Source organism: Psittacula echo, assembly GCF_963264785.1.
Source record: "Psittacula echo genome assembly, chromosome: 2".
NCBI lineage: Eukaryota > Metazoa > Chordata > Aves > Psittaciformes > Psittacidae > Psittacula > Psittacula echo.
Window position 1 is genome coordinate 122868324 of NC_137737.1, and position 23490 is coordinate 122891813.

General features: G+C 39.4%; 1 protein-coding gene across 1 annotated transcript in view; it reads left to right on the forward strand.

The window, feature by feature from the left end:
• Positions 1–7126: 7126 nt before the first annotated feature.
• CLVS1 (clavesin 1) overlaps positions 7127–23490 on the forward strand; it is a gene marked incomplete at both ends in the record, with an annotated part of 92020 nt that continues 75656 nt past the window's right edge. The window contains one exon of the mRNA XM_080610688.1: positions 7127–7515. Within this exon, the coding sequence (XP_080466814.1) occupies positions 7127–7515 (389 nt within the window). The remainder of the gene's footprint in view (positions 7516–23490) is intronic.

Genomic DNA, 23490 nt, shown 5'->3' on the forward strand with positions numbered 1-23490 from the left:
AAATGAACTCGTTAAGTCTGATATATTCCTTCACTGAGAAAACAAATCCACAAGGTATCATCAAATTATATTAAACTTTATTTCTACAGTTTTGGGAGAAGCATCTGTGTGAGATCTTTGTGTTTGTGCTCAGACCTCAATAGGAAGGAGAGAAAAAAACAGGAGAATTTCACGGATTCCTGGGTGCAGAAATCTCTCCCTTTTTCATATCTAACCTTCCTCCCTTCCTCCCTTCTTCCCTTCCTCCTTTCTTTCCTTCCTTCCTTCTCTGCCTCCCTCCTTCCCCCCTGCATTCACTTCCTCCTTCCTTCCTTTCTGCCCCTGACTTTCCCTCTTTGCCTTCCTCCCCCACTGCCACTCCACAGGGTGCCGTGGATGACTTTCTCTGACATCATGTGTAAAGAAAAAAGAAATCAGTCACTAATAGGGCACTAATAAAACACCATTGCATTTTACATTTTAAAAAGGAACTTAATCTTTGAAATGGGGAGCAAATTGCATGAATGTTATTTTATTAAGAATATAGGACTAAATGCCAAGATAATACGTTTTGTTTCTTCCGTATATCTTTGTGCAGATGTTGTAACACAACTTCTACAGTGTCTTTGGGGATTTTAAGACACAATTTTGTTATCCTGTGCTATAAGATTTCTGCATACAGCTTAACTATGAGGCTTGGGGGGGTCAGAATTAATGTTTTGCATGTTGCTGATAATTTCTGCTGCAAGAAGCTTCTATATTATTGGAGAATTTTTTGCATGGTGATGTTTGGAGTAGTGTGATGACTGACATGGAAGTCCTTTGAAGCCTGCTGTTTCTTTAATATGCCACAGGTCAGGCCTCATGTTCCTATAGGGCTTTGCAGTGGCTAGTGAATACTTAAAACTTTAAAACTGTGATCTGAATTAAAATTGAAGCAATGTCATTAAGTTCACAGGTGTTTTGTTAAACCTTTTTCTTTACAAGTTAATTTACTCTCCTCGGCATGTGGTCCTGTTTCTTAATATCCAGGTGGGCAACTCGTTTTGCACATTCAGGTCAAAAGATAATGAGGCTCTTTTTACATCTATAAGAAAACCTTTTCAGTGTCTCTTCACTTCACTTCAAGCCTGCCAGCTTGTAGCAACAACAGGACAATTGCAAGTTGGTGTTACAGACATGCTTGTCCTACATACTGTGCAGAGCTGCAAAGACCTGTTGAACTGCTGCTGTGATTTGTGCTGTGCCACAGCTAAATTACCACCACTGGACAGCTAGATGTGGCCTGAGGGTAGACTGTATCTGACTCAAGCTAACAAGAAGACTATTATATGAGGGGAGTAGGAATGTGCAATGTATTGTTTTTAGTGAACTGAAAGAAATGTTACTCTTTGTACCTGAGCAAGGAGATCACATCATGGGAAAGTGTGAGAAACCATCCCCACACAGCTGTTACACTCACAGTCACTATTTTCATATTGATGAGAAGTAACAGCTCCCTAGTGAAGGTTTACAGGAGCACCAGGACTTGAAGGAGACAAATTTGTGATATTCAGCTTGTTTAGATTCACTGGGAGAATATAGTACTTCAGAGAAGGGCTATAGGGAAGCAGGAGATGTTCATGATAGTCAAGACTGGTAAGGCCTGGGGTGCTGTGCTCAGGTCTGGGCTCCTCAGTACAAAAGAGGCATGGACATATGGGAGAAAGACCAGGAAAAGGTCACAGAGATGGGTAAGAAACTGGAGCATCCCACACATGAGGAAAGACTGACAGCTGGGACTATTCAGCCTGGAGAAAAGCAGGCTCAGAGGGATCTTATCAATATGTACAAATATCTGAAGGGATGATGCAAAGAAGATGGAGCCAGGTTGTTTTCTGTGGTGCACAATGACGGAACCAGAGTCGAAGAGCACAAACTGAAACGAGGGAAGCTCCCCCTGAACGTCAGGAAACACTTTTTCACTGTGAGGGTGATCGAGCCCTAGTGTGGGTTTCCCAGAGAGACTGTGGAATGTCCCTATTGGAGACGAGCTACTCACAAGCTGTCTGCACATAGTCCTGGGGAACCAGCTCTAGGAGGCCTTGCTTGAGTGGGAGGTTGGACCAGATGCTCTCCAGAAGTCCTTTCCAATCTCAGCCATTCTGTGATTCTATTATAATCTGTGTGAGGCTATTTGTCTCAGGATATGAGAAAAAGACTTGTTGGGAACCCCCATAGAGGGATTGTTCTTTACAAAAAGCATAAAGAAATAGTACACTTTTTGGGTCCTGATTGTGCTCTTGAAGCATAGGGGAATTACACTGGGGACACTGGGAACATTGCAGTTTACCTCTCAGTTTTCTTGTGTGCAACACGGCTTGACATCTTTCTTAGGATGCAGAGCATTATGCACAGGCGGAAAGATTGCCCAGATGTTAATATGTAAGCTTGTGGCTCAGGAGACATATGGTCTGTTCCCAGCTGTGTGAAATGTGTCCTTAATCTCAGGCAAATCACTCAAGGCTGTACTTCTCCCCACTGTCTGTGGAGGATGCCAGGATGCTGCAGCCAAGGACAAGAGTCAATTTTTCTCATCACTCTTTTGACATTAGTTCATGGAGCTGGGTATGTCCCTTTCTATGTTTGACAACTCCATTTCCAGTGTGGGTTCCTACTAAGGTACCCCAAGGCCACAGAATGCCTTAAGAACCATTCCTATAAATACATCTACAAGTTCGTCCTACCCTGCCCTACATAGCTCATAAGCTCAAAGATGTTTTCCACATTTAATATCAAAATATTTTTTAAAAAGCAATTTAATGAGATGACACCCACACTCTGAGATGAAATCATTCTAGATTACCATTTTCCCTCCCTCCCTGCCCACTCCCTTCTTTTCTGGCACGATTTTGGCAGCTAATATCTGTATGAATGCTAGGAGTTTATGTATTATATAATGATACAAATCATAACAGTGATGCGTATCAATACCAGGTGAGGATCAAACCCTAGTGCCTTCCCATTTAAAAGCTGTGGATGAAATTTCATGTGGCATATAGCTTTAGATCAAATGGAAAACACTCGGCAGACAAAGGCAACCAAAATCTTTCTAGAACTGAAGTTGATGGGGAAGGGCCAAATGGACATGAGGACAGTACTTCAAGAGGCAAATGGTGCTGTAGGGACAGCTAAGTGGGCAGGAACAAAATGATTCAGACAAGCGTCATCATTACTGAGAGCAGGTTTTGGCCAATTTTCCAAGGGACGTAGAGCAAATAGGGGTTGAATGCAAATCCAGAAGCTGTCACTGAAGAGAGCAGTAAAACATACTAAGATCTTCAGCACTGGAAAGTGTTGTACATGATTCCTAAAGACATTATTTTAATTTTATTTGGTTAGTAAGTATTATTATGTATTTTATTACTAACTAAATTTTATTTTTGAGGGTCAGGCAAAAATAGAAGCTGTTAGTCTGAAGATTTTCATTATTTTACACATCATAAAGCTATTCTCTGTCCCTTCTCATTCTTTTCTTAGGAGTGCCATGAATAAACCAAACTGGTAGGTGACACCACAATTTCAGTGAAAATTTCCTTTTTCTTTTTTTTATTAATATGTTTTTTTCAAACCTTTGTATTTTTCCTTCTTTAAAGCTGCATTTTCCTTTAGACAGATGATTTATTATAAGTGGCTGTGAAAAGACGTTAGGAGAGCAAATAGTCCTTTGGGAACAAAGAGTCACAATGCAGAAAAACAGCTGTTGAGACTAACAAAGAGTCCAGTGTGCCAACATGCTGCAACAAATATTCAAGATAGGGGAAAAAGGCCAACATCTTCATTGGAAAAAAAAACCCCATCAAAGTAGAACAAAGATGTAAACATCTGAAAAACAGGCAGATGGATCAGAGCTGAGCATACCACCAGAAAAGAAAGTGAAATTGCCATGTGTGGGAGGGGGTGAAAATGGAGAAAGTACTTCTATTGTACCTTTGGGAATCAGGATAAATCAGTATCATTTGAGAAAGCACAATGACAAACTGGGTAGCTATGGAGCATTACATTTGTTGTCAAGGTAAGCAGTGGGAGAACCATATTATCTACTGATGTAAATCAGATTCCTTGAAGTCAATGGATTGCTAACCCCATGATCTGGGTTATTATTCAGATAGTGTCAACACTGCTGTCCTGTAAGCTGTAACCCATGGCTATAGCTCAGCTCACTATCAGAAAACTCTGAAATGCATTTAAAAAAATTGTTTTTTTGTTAGACTGAATATTGGTAAATTGCTTTTTGACAGCAATATCTGACATGAAAAGGCTGTATCTCCCTCACCTTGGGATCATCCTGGGCACAAAGTGTGGTAATCCACTTAAATAAGTTAAAAAAAAAAGTAGGAAACTTTAATGAAAATAAATAGCATAACTTTTGACATTAAATGCTTTGGGATCCTGTAAGAAAACCTGAAGGGACAGATTTTATCTCCTTGGTCTAATCCCATTTTCTCCTAGAGCAGACTGCAACTGACCTTTTAAGAATTTGCCCTATTTCCAATGAAACATCTTAGTGGAAGTGGGAGTCAGAAAAGGAGCAGTAGAAGGGACAGTTTAACTTCCATAAACTCTTAGAAAATGAAGCTGGCGGGTACAGCTACCTGCTACTTGTCCTTGGACCTGGTACAAGTGCTCCAGAGGAAGGTCACAGAAATGCTCAGAGAGCTGGAACACCTTTCCTATGAGGAAAGCCTGAGAGAATTGGATTTTTCAGCCTGCAGAATAGAAGGCTCCAAGGGACCATATTGCAACATTTCAGTACTTAAAGGGGGCTTAAAAGAAAGATTAGGACAGACTTTTTACTGTAGTAATGGCACAATGGCTAATGGTTTTAAACTGAAAAAGGATAGATTTAAATTGCGTACAAAGAAGAAATTTGTTATGATGGGGTGGTGAGACACTGGAATAGGTTGCCCAGAGAGCTTGTGGGTGCTCCATCATTGGAAGTGTTCAAGGCAAGGTTGTATGGGGCTTTAAGAAACCTGATCCAGTGAAAGACATCCCTGCCCACAGGGAAAGGAGGTTGGACCAAATGATCTTTAAACGTCCATTCCAACCCAAACCATCCTGTGATTCCATGTTTTTGTGATTCTGTGTCACAAGACCTCCAAAGCTTTTTGTCTTTTCCAATTCATAGTGGGCCCTGAGCTGGAGCCCGTGCAGACCCCAAATAAGCTACTTGCTTCCAGTCTTCTCCTGAGCACCCCTGAGCACCGTCTCCTTACTGTACTACCTGCTGTTAAAGCTAGGGAGGCAACCAATCCTTACACTACAATGCCCCAGTGACAGTGTCACACTTCAATACACCTAGCTCCCCTAGCTAGCCCATAGAGGCAATTGTAACTAAAAACATGATTTATGCAAGAAAATGCTAATGCCACCATTAATTTGAGATCTTAAGCACAAAATATTGTCCTGGTTTCCCAATGGCCTACATCAATTTTGCATCAGTGGAATTCAGCTGATATCATCAGAGTTACCCTAATATGGTCTAGTAAACGCAAGAGCAAAGCTAATAACAGTTACTTTATTTTTATATTTGAAATCCACCTTTAACACAACTCTAATTTCTTTGAGAAATGAATAACCTGGACGCACAGATTACCCCTCAAAACTTCAGGACTTGTTTTTCTGTAGTGCCTTCCTTTCCCCAGGTTTTCCTAGGCTGATCAATCACCAGATACTCTGCCCTGCAGGTAGCTCTTCTCATCTCCAGCTCCACAGTGAATACAGAAGGAGGCTGCTTAACAAACTCTCCTTTGTATAACCTACAGACAAGTCTAATACACATGAAAAGCTTATCTCTTATCACAAAGGTCCTTTAAGCAAACATGCAGAAACTCTCTGTATTCAGATTTTGGGATCTCATCTTGGGGTTGCAACTGTGCCATCCAAAATGTAGCTTTTATCAATACATGAAATGCAAGCTCACAAAACAAGGAACTTGGGCATCCCTTGTGCTGATTAACATCCAGGTCCTGCCATGTAACTTTGAGCAGCCCCTGGACAAAGGAATGCTCTGGCTGCTGCTCTCCACTTTGTTTAATCTGATGATGCTGAACCCAGAGAGTGGCTGAGTGAAACAGTTGTTTTGTTATAAATCGTTCATAACTTTCCAAACAGCTTTCTTTAAATGCAGTATGTCGTTCACTGAGGGATTCCCTTTAAATTTTTAAAACCAATTTTTCTTTTTCAGAAGTTAGAGAGAGAGATCAGTTAAGTGGTGGGGCTTTTTGATAGCTTGTCTGTTTTTGTGATGACTGAAAAATTGGATGGATCTTGATCTTTCCTCACACACGTCTCTTTGGAACAGACCTTGATCTTATCTCACACAAGTGTAACTACACAGACATCGATGACAGCCTCTTGCTAATTATGTCACTGAAATGTAAGAGATTCACTGTACCATTTTGCTCATACATAACAGCTTAAGCAGCTTTTCTTCTAACACTTGTAAAAAACAAGTTCTAGGCAAAGTACAGGAATAAAAATGAGATTCAGAACTAGGCATTCAGGAAAGCTACAAGATCCTGAATACTTTTATTTCCGCTTTTTTCATCCTGGCCTTGATGTTATGGGATACTGGAACTCCCACACTTCAGTAAGACAACTTTGGAAAGTGTATTGTAATCGTAAATTGATGCAGCTTAGTATTAATTGACAATTGATCAGATTGCCTTTCTGAAAGCTTGAACATATACATTCAAGATGCCAGTGACTGCCTTATCTTAAATTCACCCATTCTGAGATAATGTGACTGGTATCCTCTTACATATGAAGCACACAAAGCAATTTTATTGCTATATAAATTTCAGAAATTCATTCCTGTAAGCTTTACATACATATTTAATCTTTTATATATTTGCTTTTTCTTTTAGTAAGTGATGGAATAAACAACACTTTCCTTTGGATGGATTACACTACATGTGAACTGCCTGTTACTCTTACTGCAAGAATAAGAAAAGCCATTTGCTTTCATTTGCTGAATATCAGTTTGACAGCAAAAAGCTTCTGAATGGTTCCTACTCACAGCAGACCATCAATTGAATGGGATCAGCACTTCTCCTACTGAAATATCTGAAGTTAAGGATTTGGAAAAGAGGTTTTTGCAGACATGACCCATTTACAAGCTGGACTTAGTCCAGAGACTATAGAGAAAGCCCGCCTGGAACTGAATGAAAACCCAGACATTTTGCATCAGGATATCCAGCAAGTCAGGGACATGATCATCACGAGGCCTGACATTGGGTTTTTACGTACAGATGATGCCTTCATCTTGAGATTTCTTCGAGCCAGAAAGTTTCACCAAACTGAGGCCTTCAGACTGCTGGCTCAGTACTTCCAGTACCGCCAGTTAAATCTGGATATGTTCAAAAACTTCAAAGCTGATGATCCAGGAATCAAACGGGCTCTGACAGATGGGTTCCCGGGAGTACTGGAAAATCGTGACCACTGTGGCAGGAAGATTCTTCTGCTTTTTGCAGCCAACTGGGATCAGAGTAGGTAAATGTAGATAGTGTCCTTATCTTTTTACATACACTCACACTCAATTTGTAATGGAATATTTGTGGCCATACTTGAAGCAGCAAGGCCATTTTCATTGAAACATTTTGTAACAATGCGTCCATTTCACTTAAACTTTCTTCTGATCTCATCACCTCTCATTCTTCAGCCATAGCAACATTGATACACCATATAAAGGGTGTATCAGAGTGTCAGAGAAGTAGCTCATGGCTTTTTTTTCCATAAATATTTCCCAGTTTTAACCAGGTAGTGTCTGTTTGCTATAAATACATTAATGCTTATTATGTAATTACTTCAGCAATATTGCAGACTAGCCAAACAGGTTGACAGAAAGCAAACGTCTCAAAACATATGGGGGTTCTCATAGATCTTCTGGTGCAGAAGGAACTGACCGTATTTATTCTGCCTCCAGACTTCTTAACAGATAATCTGGTTTTTTAACCATTTCAGGAGTTACAACCTGTGTTATGAGATTTGCACAAACTGCATTAAAATTTCTACACATTCTGGTTACTGTATACGTTATGCATATAGGCTGATAAATGGGAGGTTCATGCAAAGTGTATTTTCTGTTCAGGTCATTTCTTCACAGAATGGTATGAACAAGGATATCTCCCAGCCATTATTATAAAATGATGTCCTTAAATGTTAATGTGATTAGTCAGCTTTCACTACCTATTTGAAATAATACAGAGAAAAGGGCCTAGTCCAGGAATATCGTGTTCACATTGTCCTTTTCACCAGAAGTCATTCTATGCCACTTTCCCTGCCTTCATGGTGAAAGGGAGAAATGGAATCAGCTGTAGGATTGCCATGTGTTCTGCTGATTTTCGACAAAAATCATATCAGAACACAAAATTCAGATTCAGGTTTGCTGTATTACAAATTCTGTTGAGTTCCAGATAGGGTTTTGTCTTGGCATGGTCTAAAGTTGTCCAACAAAGTGTCTCATCTTTAGGAGTCAATTATTAGAACTTTGAATTTATATTATGGAAATTATTACAGAACAATAAATAATATATGCAATTTTTCATATTAGTTGTATTCTGGGAGAAAATTTCCTTTCTGTGTGAAAATAGAGTACAGAATTGTTTCTGATATTCATTTTCATGTATAGATCTGGTAAATAAATATACAGAAAAAGTTACAGAAATGTAACTTTGCATATACGAAAGTATTTGGTGAAACCTAGAACTGAAGACAGTGATAAAAGTCCTATTGACTACAAAGGGGCTAGCAGTTTATCTCCTGTCTTTCTGAATTGTGAGCTTGCTTTTCTTCCAACCACAAACCCCTTCCTTTAGCAAATGGCCTGTAAAGAAAGACGAATGAACAAGTATCTTGAATTAATAGAAAGTATCAGCTTTAGATGACAGAAGCTCTGTGGCTCTGCTGGTTGCATTAAGGGATTTAGGTATTATATAGAGCCAGCTTTGGGTTTCTGATCCCTCCACAGAATGAGTTCTTGTGATTAACCTCGAACACCATCTTGCTCTTGGGAAGCTGAGAGTGCTGCTGTCTAAGGCTGCTGCAATGAGATTTTTACAGAACTGTAAGATTTTGGCTCAAAATTTCTGCAATGCTTTAATATGCATCCATGTATATGTGTGTCTGTGGGTTCAAAAACCAAAGTGATCCTGCCTGCAACATACCTCATTTCTGAAAATGTCATTTTTACCTTAAAAGAACAAAGGCTGAGGCAAATAGGATAGGATATACTTTCCGAAGGCTCCTCAGTGAAGTTAAAATCCACGTGCAAATTTTACCTCTGTTGAGCCACTGAAGCTTGACTCCTCTATGGATTCATTTCTGTGCTTTTGTAGCACTCCAAGTGCAACAGGGATCTGGGACAGGATTTGGACTGTAAGCAAAGAGGGATGACCTTTTCCTTTTCTGCTGTTTAAGGACATTAAGAGGAGAAAAAGCTTTTAAGAAACAAAACACAACGTCTTGTTAAGCAGCTGGGAAACAGTTTGTTGGCCAGAGGAAATATATATTCATATGCCTTTCACAAAAACTCTCAAACAAATAGGCATTGTGTATATCTTGCATACATGTGTCTCAGGCAACCTTTCTATACATGTGTCTTCAGTGATGGCAAGACGTGTACAAGCTTGTATTTCAGTTGAATGTTAATGCAATTCATATGAGGCTGTGATGCTGACATGCACATCATCATGTAAAAGTGACATGCTCAGCCTTCAGCATGCCTTTCCTAACTTTAATCTCATTTTCAGCTAGCCACGCCTTCTCTTTCTGTATAATTAAATCATAATTTATAAAGAAATAATAATTTACAAAGAATTTCTTAAAATCACCATAGCTGTAATCCATAAACTGATTTTCAGTCCAGACATTCTTACCATTTTACTCCTGTGAGTAACAGTGGCAGGTCAAGGAGGCAGAAGCAGCCTCAAAACTTTTTGGTCTTACAAATGTGTTGATTTTTAAAAGGAAATGTCATTATTTGTGTAATGTGTCTGCTTGGACAAATCAAATAAAAAAATGTTTTTAAGAGATTCCCTGTATCAAAGTTAAAACTTCCATGTGAGCTTTTAGAAACACTTCTGATTTTATCTTCAAGAATGTAATTTGATAGACCTAACATCTCTAGAAAACTAGGTTTCAGATTCCAGTCTCAATGTTTCCAGCTTCAGCTTCCAGCTGCTGGATTCTGTTAGTTTAAAGGGAGCATAAAAATGACAGCTTTCCATGTTTGTACTTTTGTGTCCTGACCACGTCATCTTTTAACCTACTTTTTAATTCACTGAGGATGCAGCACTGTAGGGTAGGTTACTGTTAGACAGCAAGAAGGTAATACATTAGCTACTCTACAGCAGTGATCCTTGTGTTCGCTTGGGTTCAAAATAAAACAGGAGAAGTTCAGGTTAGATACAAGGAAGAAGTTCTTTACTGGGAGGGTGGTGAGGCACTGGAGCAAGTTGCCAAAAGACGTGGTAAATGTTCCATCCCTGGCAATGTTCAAGTCCAGGCTGGACAGAGCCTTGGGTGACATGGTTTAGTGTGAGGTGTCCCTACTCATGGCAGCAGGGTTGGAACTAGATGATCTTAAGGTTCTTTACAACCTTAACCATTTTATGATTCTATGATTCTATAACCAGGCTGAATGCAAAACAGCTATCCCTGTTTTTCTTGGGGAAAAAAAACCCTTGTGCTGTCTACAAGGTAAAGAATATACTTGTGGACAGCCAGCAGAGCAAAGATAATGTTCTGCAAAGTATTACACTAGCTAAATGTCTTGCAATACTTTTATGCTTCCAAATCTTAAATAGATTGGGCTTCTTTACTCTCAGAATTAGGAAGATTTTCCAGCTTGCTAAAACTTGTTGTCGTTCTTTTCTGGATCTTTCCTATCGTTTGAACATTGTTGCTAATGTACAGATGGATGAACTGAATATGAACTTTCATTAATAAACCATCATGTGGTAACACCATCTTTTCTGCTCAGTAGTTCCCTCCTTTTAGATATAAGACTGTCACTGTTTTCTTAGCTACTTTATCACATTTTGAGCTCGTGTTCAGCTCAAAATCTGCTTCCAAGTCACTGTTGCCTAAAATACAAACACCACTGGTAAATGTGTCATACATTCCCATCCGTAATGTGGGCATAGTCTAGCATGTGATTCACGCTCTTCTGCAGTGCTAAACCTGTCCTCCTCAGAAATTATCATTGCATGGGTTTTGTGACATCTGCAGAGTTCACTGGCAAGACTTTTATTTTTATCTCCACATCGTTGAAAAATATAATGATTATTGTTTTGATCAAAACCTCCTTGATGACTAGGAAAAAAAAAAGGAATGATAATTCTTATTGCCAATCACTAGCTGAGATCTATTTGTGGTGCCAGGGTTTCATTCATTTAGCATGTGCTGCATTGATTTGATTTTCTATTTTTTAGACAGATTTTTTAGAGATGGTGTATATAGACACTTTCTATCTAGGCGCTGCATAGTATATTTTGGAACTCTTCATTAGTGTTAATCACATATGATACAGAACAGAAAACTTCAGAGGTATTGAATAAGTTAAATGAGCAGATGGATAGAAAAGGATCAGATTGGTTCCACGTTGAGGGAGAAGAAGAATGTTGAGCTATATTACTGTATTGGGCCATCCACCCAGGGGATGGTCATCATTCACTTCTTTGATCAGAGCTCAAGGTGTGAACTCACCCGAAACCCAGAAAGGCTTCACATGTGTCACTGCTTAGAGAGCCCCTTATTTCTAAATTGTAGTTGTGGAGTTATACAGGTAGATAAGGATGTCAAACTGATCTTGTCAGGAACTTTTTTATTAAATTATTTGCATCATAAAAAATCCTAGTTTGTAAAACAAATACATGTGTGCATACAAATGTACAGTTTTGATGAGACCTGGATTTCTCATAAAAACAAATGTGCCATATGCTGCATTGCATATACTTTTTCTCCCAGTTTTTCATTCCATCAGTCTCACCAAACCTAAGCCTTCACTCCTCTGATGCATCTCTAGCAAAACTGAAGCTTTTAAAGAAGTTTGATAAGAGGGCCTTTTTGACTGTTGGATTGAGGAGTCTTCACTACCACAGCTGTTTCTAAGTCTGCTATTGCCTACTAATACATCCTGCTCATATACTGGGGAAATGGGGATTTGGATGAACAAGTAACTCAGCAGAAGGTGTTCATTAATCTTCCAAGTAAAGATATTTCCTTCAAGGTTGTTCAACCAGAGTAAGATTTATTTCTATGCAGAGAGACAACAGAAGGGCTACCTCCAATCATGATCATCTGTGAATAGGGTACAGGGGCAGGGGGGCAGAAGGTTGCCATTGTCATTTGCAGTAAAATGGTAGTTAATTTCTATCTTCATGTCTGCACTGTTGTGTCTTAGAAGCTGTCACATAGCTCCAAAAATTCTGTAAGTCAGTCAAATGGAAAAAACTGCTGCTCTGCATACAAAATATATTCCCAATATATCAGCTTCTAGCCATAAATTCTCTTTTATTAACCAAGGAATCTCAAATGCCAAATACTTGCTATTCTGTAGGAAAGTGTATTGAGATAGGCTAAAGGGCAAGGAAACACTCTGACATAGTGGTAAACCAACACCTATAAATATTTTCAGGATCACAATAGAACAAATGATGTCCTTGCTGAGAATGCTCATAATTGTGTAACTACAAGGATATTGTCATCAGCAGATCCTGTTGGTATAAATGAATATGTCTCAAATGCTGATTATTCCAATATTTTTCAAGGATAATCTCAGATATTTAATAGAATACGAAGGAATAAACATCTGTTGAGACTGATTTATAGTCACAGGCAAACTGTGGCAATAACTCATCCTCACAGCTGTTCATTATGAGAGATTGCAGCTGAAACACAGCCAGCTCTGAGACCAGGATGATTTTTACAGAGCAAGTCTTTGGGTTTGGTTAGGAGGCAGTGCTTCTGTGTTTTGAGATGCTTACAGCAATGCAGAATGAGGTTGTGTTTCAAGCATTGCATTGACCAATAAATAGTCTAGAAGCACACTGTATTAAAAAATAATTCATATTACATTATTACATTACTGAGCTAGTCTGAAATGGGAGCTGAATTCAGGGTAGGATGCGTAGCATAAGAAGAATACTCATTTTGAGGAGTAACAGATGTGCAAATTAAATGTTGGACAAAGAAGGCGAAAAGGAGCTCTGCCTTGGAATGTTTTAATTTGCTTGCAGGCAGCAACTTAATTTGGTTAGTACCATTTATTATGGAAGCTGCATTTGGGAAGGCAATTGTAGTCCATATGAATGACAGAAGGACGACATGCACAAATGACAGTCCTGGGTAGAACTGAGAAGGGAATCAGAAGGAAAATGTCTGAAAAAGCGAAAGAAAAACAGCAGTTGGGGAAGTTATGAAGCATGTTGAAGACTGAGAGAAGCCTGACTCAAAGGGAAAAACAAAAATATCAGTGGGGTGGGGATAAGGCAATCAGGCACATATTGAGAGGGAAGAGGAGGTGACTGGATGGTGTTGGGCTGAGGGTTGACTGAAGAGCCATGAAGGAGTTGTGGGCAGAAGTGGGCACTGTGAAGTGCCAGTGGATGAGACAGGCAATTGCTGGAGCTGGCCTGTGGGATAACAAATGGAAACGAAGGGCAGACTATAAAGTTGTTCTGTGCCACCTCCCTCCTGTGGATAAAAAACAAATCCAATGCCCAAGCTTTATGAACCAGAGCAAAGAACAATTGATTAAAAAAGTACACACTGTCAAACATGTACACAGCAAATACATATGCGCACATGCACACACCCCCTTCCTTCCCAGACTCTAAAAGACCCAAATTTTGTGTGAGGCTTATGTCTGGGTGGCAGAAAAGACAAACTGCATACACTGGTGGTAGCATTTGTCTCTAGTCCCTAGAAAATAACCCATACTCCTACGTGGGCTGTATATGTCATCCTCACAGCTGGGTTCTGCAACACAGCGTTTGAAGAGAGCTATAGCAACAGAGTAGTACAAAGCCAAACAATATGACCTCGCACTCAGCTCTTTGTCCCGTTGACCCTTGGGAATAACCAGTAACCATGACTTAATGCTCTTATAAAAAGGAGGTTTTTTAAGGCAAGACTTTGTAGGGAGAGGTAAGAATATTTTTTGTTAGAGCATTTCCTAAATCAAGTTTTCTAAATATCCAATATTCCTATCAGTTTCTAGCTTGCCAACCTAATTAAAAGGAACTAAGGCAAATTCATGCATTGCAGCAGGAACAGACTGCATAGAGTCAGTGGAGGAAGAAACCATAATTCTCTGACTAGCTATTTAATAGGCTGCATACAGTAGAAATGTCAGAAAAGAGTGGAGATATTGAGATGGAATCATTAAACACATTTGAAATTTTAAAATTACATTTTCTTGTTATATTATTTACCTAGGCCATGACTCATTTCAGATTCTTTCCTCTGAACTCTGAGCCCTCCATATCAATTGCATTATACATAAAAATAGTTGTCCTTTTCAGCACACACTGGTAGGTATTCAGCATCTTCCACTTCCAACACCCTTAGAGAAGCGCAAGGGATATTTAGGAACTGGTACAGGTCTGTAGGCTGGTGATCCAAGAGGAGTTACAGCATGAATTTGGTTAGGATGTTCATGGTATGTGGGCTTGATCTCTATAAAATGGCTGAACAGCATGTTGGGGTAAGTTCTACCCTGCCACCATGGTCATCCTGCTTCAGAGTGCTTGTCTGCTGTAGTGAGGCTGGAGGATGAGGGAGACAGCTAGAGAGTACCCATGGCTGTACTGGTGAGAGTGACCTGATGATCCCATCTCTGGGATGCTCTTGACAATGTAAGGAAAGAAGTGATACAAGCACTCGTCTGCCACAGGCACTTAAAAATTTGACAGAATAGACAGAGGTGGAGACCAGGATGGAGGAGTAAAGAGGAGAATGAAGGAGTAAAGACATTGCAGTAAACCAGCCTAAAAATTGAATTGTTAAAGCTCTTCCATAAAAAATATTTTACCTCTTTTGACATGGGTAAGCCAATAAAACAGGTGGAGCATAGTAATTAATATGCCATGACTTGATTCCTAAAGAAGAGAAAACGGAATCACTCCTTGAGGAAAAGGATATTTGTTGTCTTAAATTCTGACTGCACTCTCACAGTTTTAGTACGTGCAGCAACCACAGAGGCAGTAAAAAGCAACTATCACTTGCTTCCAGGCCATGATAATCTCAGCTCTGGAAACTTCCTGAAGGGTCCATTTGTAGCAGGGAACAGAAAGCAAAGCCAGACTTGTTAGACTCCTACTGGAACTATTTCCTATGTAACAGCCTATTTTATGCCCATGCTGAGCAATTTTGCATTAGTAAAGGTTAATTTTTAAGCAAAAGGTAATATGCAAATGTTGTCATTGGTGCTTTTCCTTTATTGAAAGATGATATCACTTTTCCACTTTTCTACTGCAGACACACAGTGGATGTTACATGCCTGAACATGCATTAACATGTGTGGTGCCAGTTGTATATGTATGTAGCAAAAATCACAGCACCAAATAATGTTATGATACCATGTGATCAATAATAATGTATTTGAAAATTATATAGATTATCTCTATATTATTCCATGATGCATCTTTAAAGGGCCAAAATTAAGGATTTGAATGAAACTGTAAGATTCTGAGCTACTGACTACCATATTTTTGAAGTTAACATATCAATATATATAAGAAATATTTGTTTTTCAGAGGAAAATCAGTATGTTTTCTGTTTTAACCTTGTCAACCAGCTGTGTGTCAAACCTCTTGTTAGGGTCTTGCTGCTGGCTGCTATCACAGTGAGGATTTGGGGGAAGAGGAACCATTGGTCTGATCCAGTAGAACCACTTTCACATGTATTTTGCAAGGCACATACTCTCACATACTTAACACGACATGTAGCTGATGGTCTGAATTAACAAAGTGGGAAGCTGAAGACTTTTTTTTACATTTTCAGACCAATATGACTTTCTTCACTGAGTTCCAGCTATAAGCCACCCCCATGCCTTCCTTGTTCTTTCCCATAGATAATGCTGTAGTACCTGCCACAAAGCCTTTCAGGTTTATACCACGTCAGTAGAGGAGCTGAATACTGTACATTCAGATATGAATGAAGTAATAAAGGTGGTAACAAGCACAAGGCCATTGCTATGGTGTGATCAGCAGCTTGCATTCCCCCTACCAGTGCTAAACCTTTCACTCTTTCCTTCCTTCTGGCTTCCTTTCTCAGCAAATCCAAGAGATGCCAGTCATATATATTAAATATGCACAGATCAATCTACTGAGTATATGTGGTGCCTATACCCCTTTGGAGTGCTAGAGTATGTTTTAGCACACAAAATTTATTTCATATAGGTATTTCTGACAAGGAAACTTGACACCATAGTGTGATGACCTTATCTAAGGCATCTCCACCCTCCACTATTATCTTGGACCTGAGATCCTCTAAGCTGTTCTCACTTTGAGAGGTTTCTGAATAAGAATGCACTGCCTTGTTTTCCCAGGGATAATCCTACCCATCTGTTGTGTAAGTACAAAAGAAGAAATGTGATTCATATTGAAAGAGAGACTGCTGAAAAATCCTGCTTCCAAATGCACAGCAATATTCATTTGAAATCTAAGATAAAAAAGGAGGAGGAATAAACTCCGACCTAGGGAGAGATGGTAGGAAATCTTTCTGTTTCTTAGGTTCCCATTTACATGTAAGCCACTTCTAGCTGGCTACTGCAATTTAAATTCAGTTTCACTCTGATAAAACCTTCAATTCTGTTTGAATAATAGAGCTTTGCAAGCCTAGGAAAAATGGCAGTTTGTGTATGCCTTACCTGGCACTGAATGCCTTTCCTTTTTCCAGCATCTTATTATTATTCTCTGCTAAAATGTATGTGCAGGTAGATGCATATTCACTTTCTTTCAGAGAACATTTTCTATGATTCATCTAAAAGTAATCCAGGATCATTTGGGGGTTTATTTCACAAAGGCATATCAGATGTAGACTCCATGCTAAAAGCCAAGGAGCCTTGTGAGACACCAGATGTAGCCCATTTGGAAACAGTCCTCCAAAGGGGGCTTTCTGACATGACTTCAGTAAAAGAAATTATAAGAATTAAGGGAAATATTGGTGAGCAAATACTCTGTCAGGAGTACACAGATGCAGCGAGTGAGAATGGTACTTTCTTGTGTTTGTCTTATTTTCAGACGTTTTCAGAGTTTTCCCATGGGAGGGAGCTTGTGAAGTACCAAGATTGGCTGTGAAATGTCACAGTACAGGCATAGTGTTGCCTACATGTTCATGGAGGGAATGCTCTAGTTGATGCAAGAGCCACATGGGCTGTCCTGTTGGCTGCCATCAAGGAGAACAGCACAAGGAGGGCCCTCAGAGCTCTTGCTGGCCCTGCCAATCAACTGCCACATCCCTATATCCAAGGAAATTTAATTAGTGTAAAGCCATTTTCATCCTAGCTCTGAAATACACTGGGGTATGGTACTGGCACAGCTGACTGAGCATGCAGTCTCCAGGACATTAAATGCTGTTCTTGAATTCTAGTGGACCAAAATACTGCCTTAGTAGAGCAGGTTTGAATTTTAAGAGGTTTACTGTGCTATCTCATTCAACTTCATTAAAGTCAAGGAAAGACAGCGAGTAGCAAAGGTTATATTAACATATAATGCAGAGAGGTAACCTACAGGCGAATGTCAAACATACTAAAATGCATAGATTTAAAATGCAGCCGCATCAAAGCTTTTACTCAGTCAATACAGACCATGGTTGTTGAAGTGGCTGATGCTTACTGCATGATGTATCTAAGTGGATATTGCATTTGTACTAGCAAGTTGTGCTCACCAGAAGCCAATCTTCTACGTGAATTTTTACATTTTTTGCTATCAGCTCTAAACTGGGTCCTAACACACTAGGATGAAAAAATGAAGCAGAAGGAAACTGAACTGGCCTCCACTGACTCACAGAGACACTGCAGTCCTGGTTCAGCTCTTGCCCAAGGCTAATCAGGACAAACCCTTTTGCCTACTTTTTTCTCCCCCGAAGAATCATAGAATAGTTAGGGTTAGAAAGGACCTTGAGATCATCTAGTTCCAAGTCCCCTCCATGAGCAGGGACACCTCACACTAAACCGTGTCACACAAGGCTTTGTCCAACCTGGCTTTGAACACTGCCAGGGATGGAGCATTCACAACCTCCCTGGGCAACCCATTGCAGTACCTCACCACCCTCACAGTAAAAAACTTCCTCCTTATATCCAATCTAAACTTCCTGTTTAAGTTTTAACCTGTTACCCCTTGTCCTATCACTACAGTCCCTAATGAAGAGTCCTTCCTCAGCATCCTTATAGGCCCCCTTCAGATACTGGAAGGCTGCTATGAGGTCTCCACGCAGCCTTCTCTTCTCCAGGCTGAACAGCCCCAACTTTCTCAGCCTGTCTTCATACAGGAGGTGCTCCAGTCCCCTGATCATCCTCGTGGCCCTCCTCTGGACCCGTTCCAACAGTTCCATGTCCTTTTTATGTTGAGGACACCAGAACTGCACACAATACTCCAAGTGAGGTCTCATGAGAGCAGAGTAGAGGGGCAGGATCACCTCCTTCGACCTGCTGGTCACGCTCCTTTTGATGCAGCCCAGATACGGTTGGCTTTCTGGGCTGCGAGTGCACACTGAAGCAGGCTCATGTTAATTTTTTCATCGACCAACACCCCCAAGTCCTTCTCTGCAGGGCTGCTCTGAATGCAGGGCTGCTCTGAATAAAAGAAGCTCTATGTCTCCCAAAGGCCAAAGATATGGCTTACTGTAAGTGTCTACAAATGCATCTTCAATTAAAAACTGGTTATTTTGTTATCCTGAGGTGCTCAGATAGGTAAGAAGTGTTACTATACTAATGGTATGTTAAGGAAACAACCATTTGCCAGGTTGGTGGTGCTGAGCAGTTAAGAAGGGCACTCAGGACTAATTTGTGCATGCAGAAAATTGCTCCAGTGTGAGTACAGCCGGATAACAGAAAATGAAGCAAAGGATGAAAATGGAAATAGTTATGCTGGAAGCAATGCCCAGCATCGCAAAGCAGGTATGTTTTTTAGCACTGCACCTTAATCAGCTGTGTCATCTGAGGAGAGGCTCTGGCTGGGACCAGGGTAGTGGCAGGGTACAGGGGTGAAGTGCTGCAGCCATCCAGAGGGAAGGAAGGTGTTCATCAATGTCCTGCTCACACAAAGTCCCACTGTGCCAGCGCTGTACTCTGTCATGCAGTTTCCCACTTCTGGAATGAAAAAATGGCTTAATTCATGCCTACAGTCATGTTGTGGGGCTTTTAATAAAAGTAGTGCACACGACTAGGTCAGAATAGGTGAACTAAAAGTCTGTTTTCTGACTTGCATGAAACTATGAGTTCGAAGATTGTGTGGCTGAAGCAAGAGAACTTCCTTATCTTATTCTTTCAAAAGCATTTATGTTAAAGGCTTGACTCATTTCCAAAGAGCAAGAAGATAAAGAAAAGTTTCTTTCATAAAATCTGATTCAGCAATGCTTATATGTGAGCAATCCCAGCAAATTTAACTATGGAGACAAAATGCAGCTATGAGAATATTTAAATGCTTCACATCAGGCATTTGCTTAAGTACCTTACGGCTTAATATGCCTATTGTGCAGAAATAAATCCAGTGCACTTATTTGACTGTTAAGGACAGTTGATTGATACTAAAATTGCAAAATAATCATAGAATCATAGAATAGTTAGGGTTGGAAAGGACCTTAAGATCATCCAGTTCCAACCCCCCTGCCATGAAGTTAAGTCAACTGAATGCAAAGGAATGGAGTGTTGAAGAGTTCTGCCAGATCAGGGAGAAAAAAAACCACAGAGAGACAGGAATCACTCTGCTTTTTGTGCATTTTTGTGGAGTGAAACTAACTGCTGCATATTGAGATTCGTTTTGCAAAGGCTTGATCACTTGTGGGTTTCCTCTGATATTGCCATAAGGCCTTCTTAGTAATGTATTTGTGAAGTCAAAGCATCGAATAAAAAGATGTACTAGTACTGTTTTCAAGCACATGAATTCTGATGTTTTAACAAATGTGTTGTAAGGTTGTGCTTTCAACACAGTCTAAACTGTGAGACAAAAACAGACAAAAAAGTACATCTGATGTAATATTAACCCTCCAATTTTAACAAGTAATCCCTTGATACCAAATTGTAGCTTTCAAATAGTAATTCTTCCAAACACTGTGTCTTCCCTTATTTTCTGAACATAAAACCAATTAGATCTCAAGGAAAATGAATTGTGACTTTTGTGTTTCTTTGTAAATAAGCTTGTACCAATCACTGCATGCAAGTTTTTTACAGAAAACAAAGAGGATGTAAATAGCAAGGAGTGACTTACTTGTTTCAGGCTTCCCCATTTTCCACAAATATTGAAGTTTTCCTTCAGACATTTTTCTCAAGGCCTTGTAACTAGACTTGCAATGTCTGCTGATCCTTTTTTTGGCCTCTTTTTCCTTCGACTTTTGACAAAACAGGTCTCCCTACTGTCTGTATCTTTATTTCAGTGATCTCCATTGCTTGTGTTTGGAGTAAAGATCCTGGTTGTTTCAAACATCTGGTTCCAGAGCTGCCTCCTACAACACTAACGTGGGGTCTGGCAGGATGTTATTGTGTATTGAATTCAAAAGCACTAAAAATTTGTCTATTATTTTCTGTATTTGTTACATATGTCACTCCTTGAGCAATTATTTATAATTGACTGTGTAGTTCAATTAATCAAGTTTATTCAGTACTTCTCTGTACTATGTAAGAATTCTTATTAGAAGTATGAAAAAAAGATTTTAATTAATTACATTAGCTTTACAATAAAAAGCAGTACAAAGGGAAATGGAAGAGTATAAACCATTGCATTATCATTGTGCAGTTTCCAGTTGTTTATAAGCCTGTACAGCCCTTGCCACAGAAACAGCAAACCCTGAAACAGTGGTTCCCAGAAAACAGAGAAAAAACATCCAGACATAGAAGTATACTCTATTGTACAGAGGTTAGATTGATTTGGGAGGTTGCTGATAATTTCTGTAATAAGAAATTAATGAAACATTTATATCAGAATCCCTAACATTGCAATTCACATGAAATTCTGTTTTCAGCTCAACTGATTTTTAATGGTTCATAAGCCACTTAGATTGGTTTTCACTGGCAATTTCTGAGAAAATTTGAAAATCTGCCAAAATAATAGCATAACCTTACTACTCCAAGGCAAGGACCACACCACACCTGCAACACTAATCTGCACCCTAGTGGGAATTGCTGGCACATACCAAAAAATTGTACTGGCTTCAGGGGAATAAGGGATACCATGCTGGACTTCCTTTCTCCATGACCATATATCCAACACAAGGCTCCACAATTCTATTTCTGCCTCTTTGGGATTTCAACTTCATCCCACCCTGAAGGAAAAAGCCTTCATGCTGTTAGGTCATAGAATCAGCAATCTTGGTTAAAAGGCAGCATTTGCTTCAGAAACTCAAGGTTTCAAATCCTGACAATAAAATAGAAGTAAAGCGTTGATTAAATGTTTCCGGTAGATTGCCTATTCTTTTCTTTTCTCTTTTTTTTTTTTTTTTTTCTTAAACGAGGAAATTATGTACCATGCTACTGCATTCACAGAAATTGAGGTACTCACAAATTATGAAGAATCAGTCTGGAGTTTTAAAATATGCTTTCCCTTTTCCTTTTGCAATCATGATATCTGAAATCATACTTTACAAATTTATTAAAGCCTATTTTGTCCACTGATCCTGCACAGGGGGCATTTTGAGAACAACTGTAACCCTGGTAGTTTCTAATTTTCGATTTTCAGCCTGCATTTTAATACTTTTGTTCCATGATTACTTCATCTGCTTTGAGAAAGGCAGTCTAAACACACTTGCATTTGTAAGTGAGCTGCTCCATTCACATTAATTTGTTCAGGTTGCTCCTTTGGAAGAATTTCAGAGGAGTCCTTCCAAGGTCACCTCTTCTCCTTTTGTCCTGCAGCTCTCTCAGAAAACCATATTTTGCAGCTTCAAGGGAAAAAAGAAAACAAATAAAAGAAGAAAAAGACCATTCCAAAGGACTATTTCGTCAAAGAAACCCCATACATCCAAGGAAAGCCAATTCCTCACTTGCAAAGTGTCAGGTGATTGAAGCAGTCTCTGGATCTGAGCAATTTTTGTTCTCCTTACCCAGCCTATTCTGTGTAAGTGTTAATAAAATACACAGAAAAAGAATTTTGTCTTCCTTTAGGCAGACCTCTTTTGCCCCATTGCTGTCATCCACACAAAAATACACTTAGTAAAAACCTAGTAATGCTACATAATATAATGCTGATGATACTTGATTTCTGTATTCAGCAATTGCCCTTCAAAGGGAGCAATTGTCTCACTCACTGGAGTCATTACAGAAGCCGTTATCATTCATACTGCCTATAGAATTATATTCCAAAGATTTCTACTGCAATGTAGTATGATTCAGACTCATGGTGTCTACCATAACTTCTGTTTTCTACTAGCTACTTATAAAATTCATTCTGTATCCGTCTTTTGTTGATTGACATACTGGAGAGTCATGTGTCTGTGGAATTCTGATGTCCTAAAGAAACTGCTGTCATCTGTTTTCCACATGTGAGGTCCAATACCTAGTGAGGTCTGAGACAAGCCTGGACAATGTGTGTAAGAAGACGTACCTCTTTCTAATGCCATTGGTGACATTTGACCAGACTCCTCATTGTTGCTTTGGTTGCATCATGGTTTTATCCCATTAAAGATTCTGTAAACTCTGGGGTCTTCAACAGATTTGACTCTTTTGCACCTTCAGTATGATTTCTGGGAACAAACAAAATCTGTTTTCTTAGGGCGAATGGTTGTTGCTATTCATACCTTCACTTTCTTCAGTGAAGTTGCATGAAACACGATGCACTCAAAAGTGGCTAGGGTGAAAACTACCAGTTTTTCTTGAGCTTCATGGTACTGCATATCTTTTTCAGCTTAACTGCAAAGAAGTTTCTTTGTGGCTGGCAGCACCATGGTCCAATACACATTTAACAGTCTATTTCATAAATCCACACAGGTTCATTTTATTTTCTGGTTCTTCTCCTGTGCTCAGTTAAATCATTACAGCAAATTTTCTTCACTGCTTTTCTGAATAGATATGCAGTTAATTTTACCTAGATTGCTGTCTTATGAATCTTCATAGCACCTCTTTGGAATTCCCCAACGATCATTTCTGCACCAATAATACCAAGTTCCTCCATTTTACCAGCTATATCAAAGTTGCCTGTTGTTTCAGTGAGAAATCTCACTGATATATAATGCTTGACAGATCTTTTCATTTGCTTATGAGAAATGATTAGAATATGTCTGTCCTTTATTTACCCTGAAGGGCTTCAACTA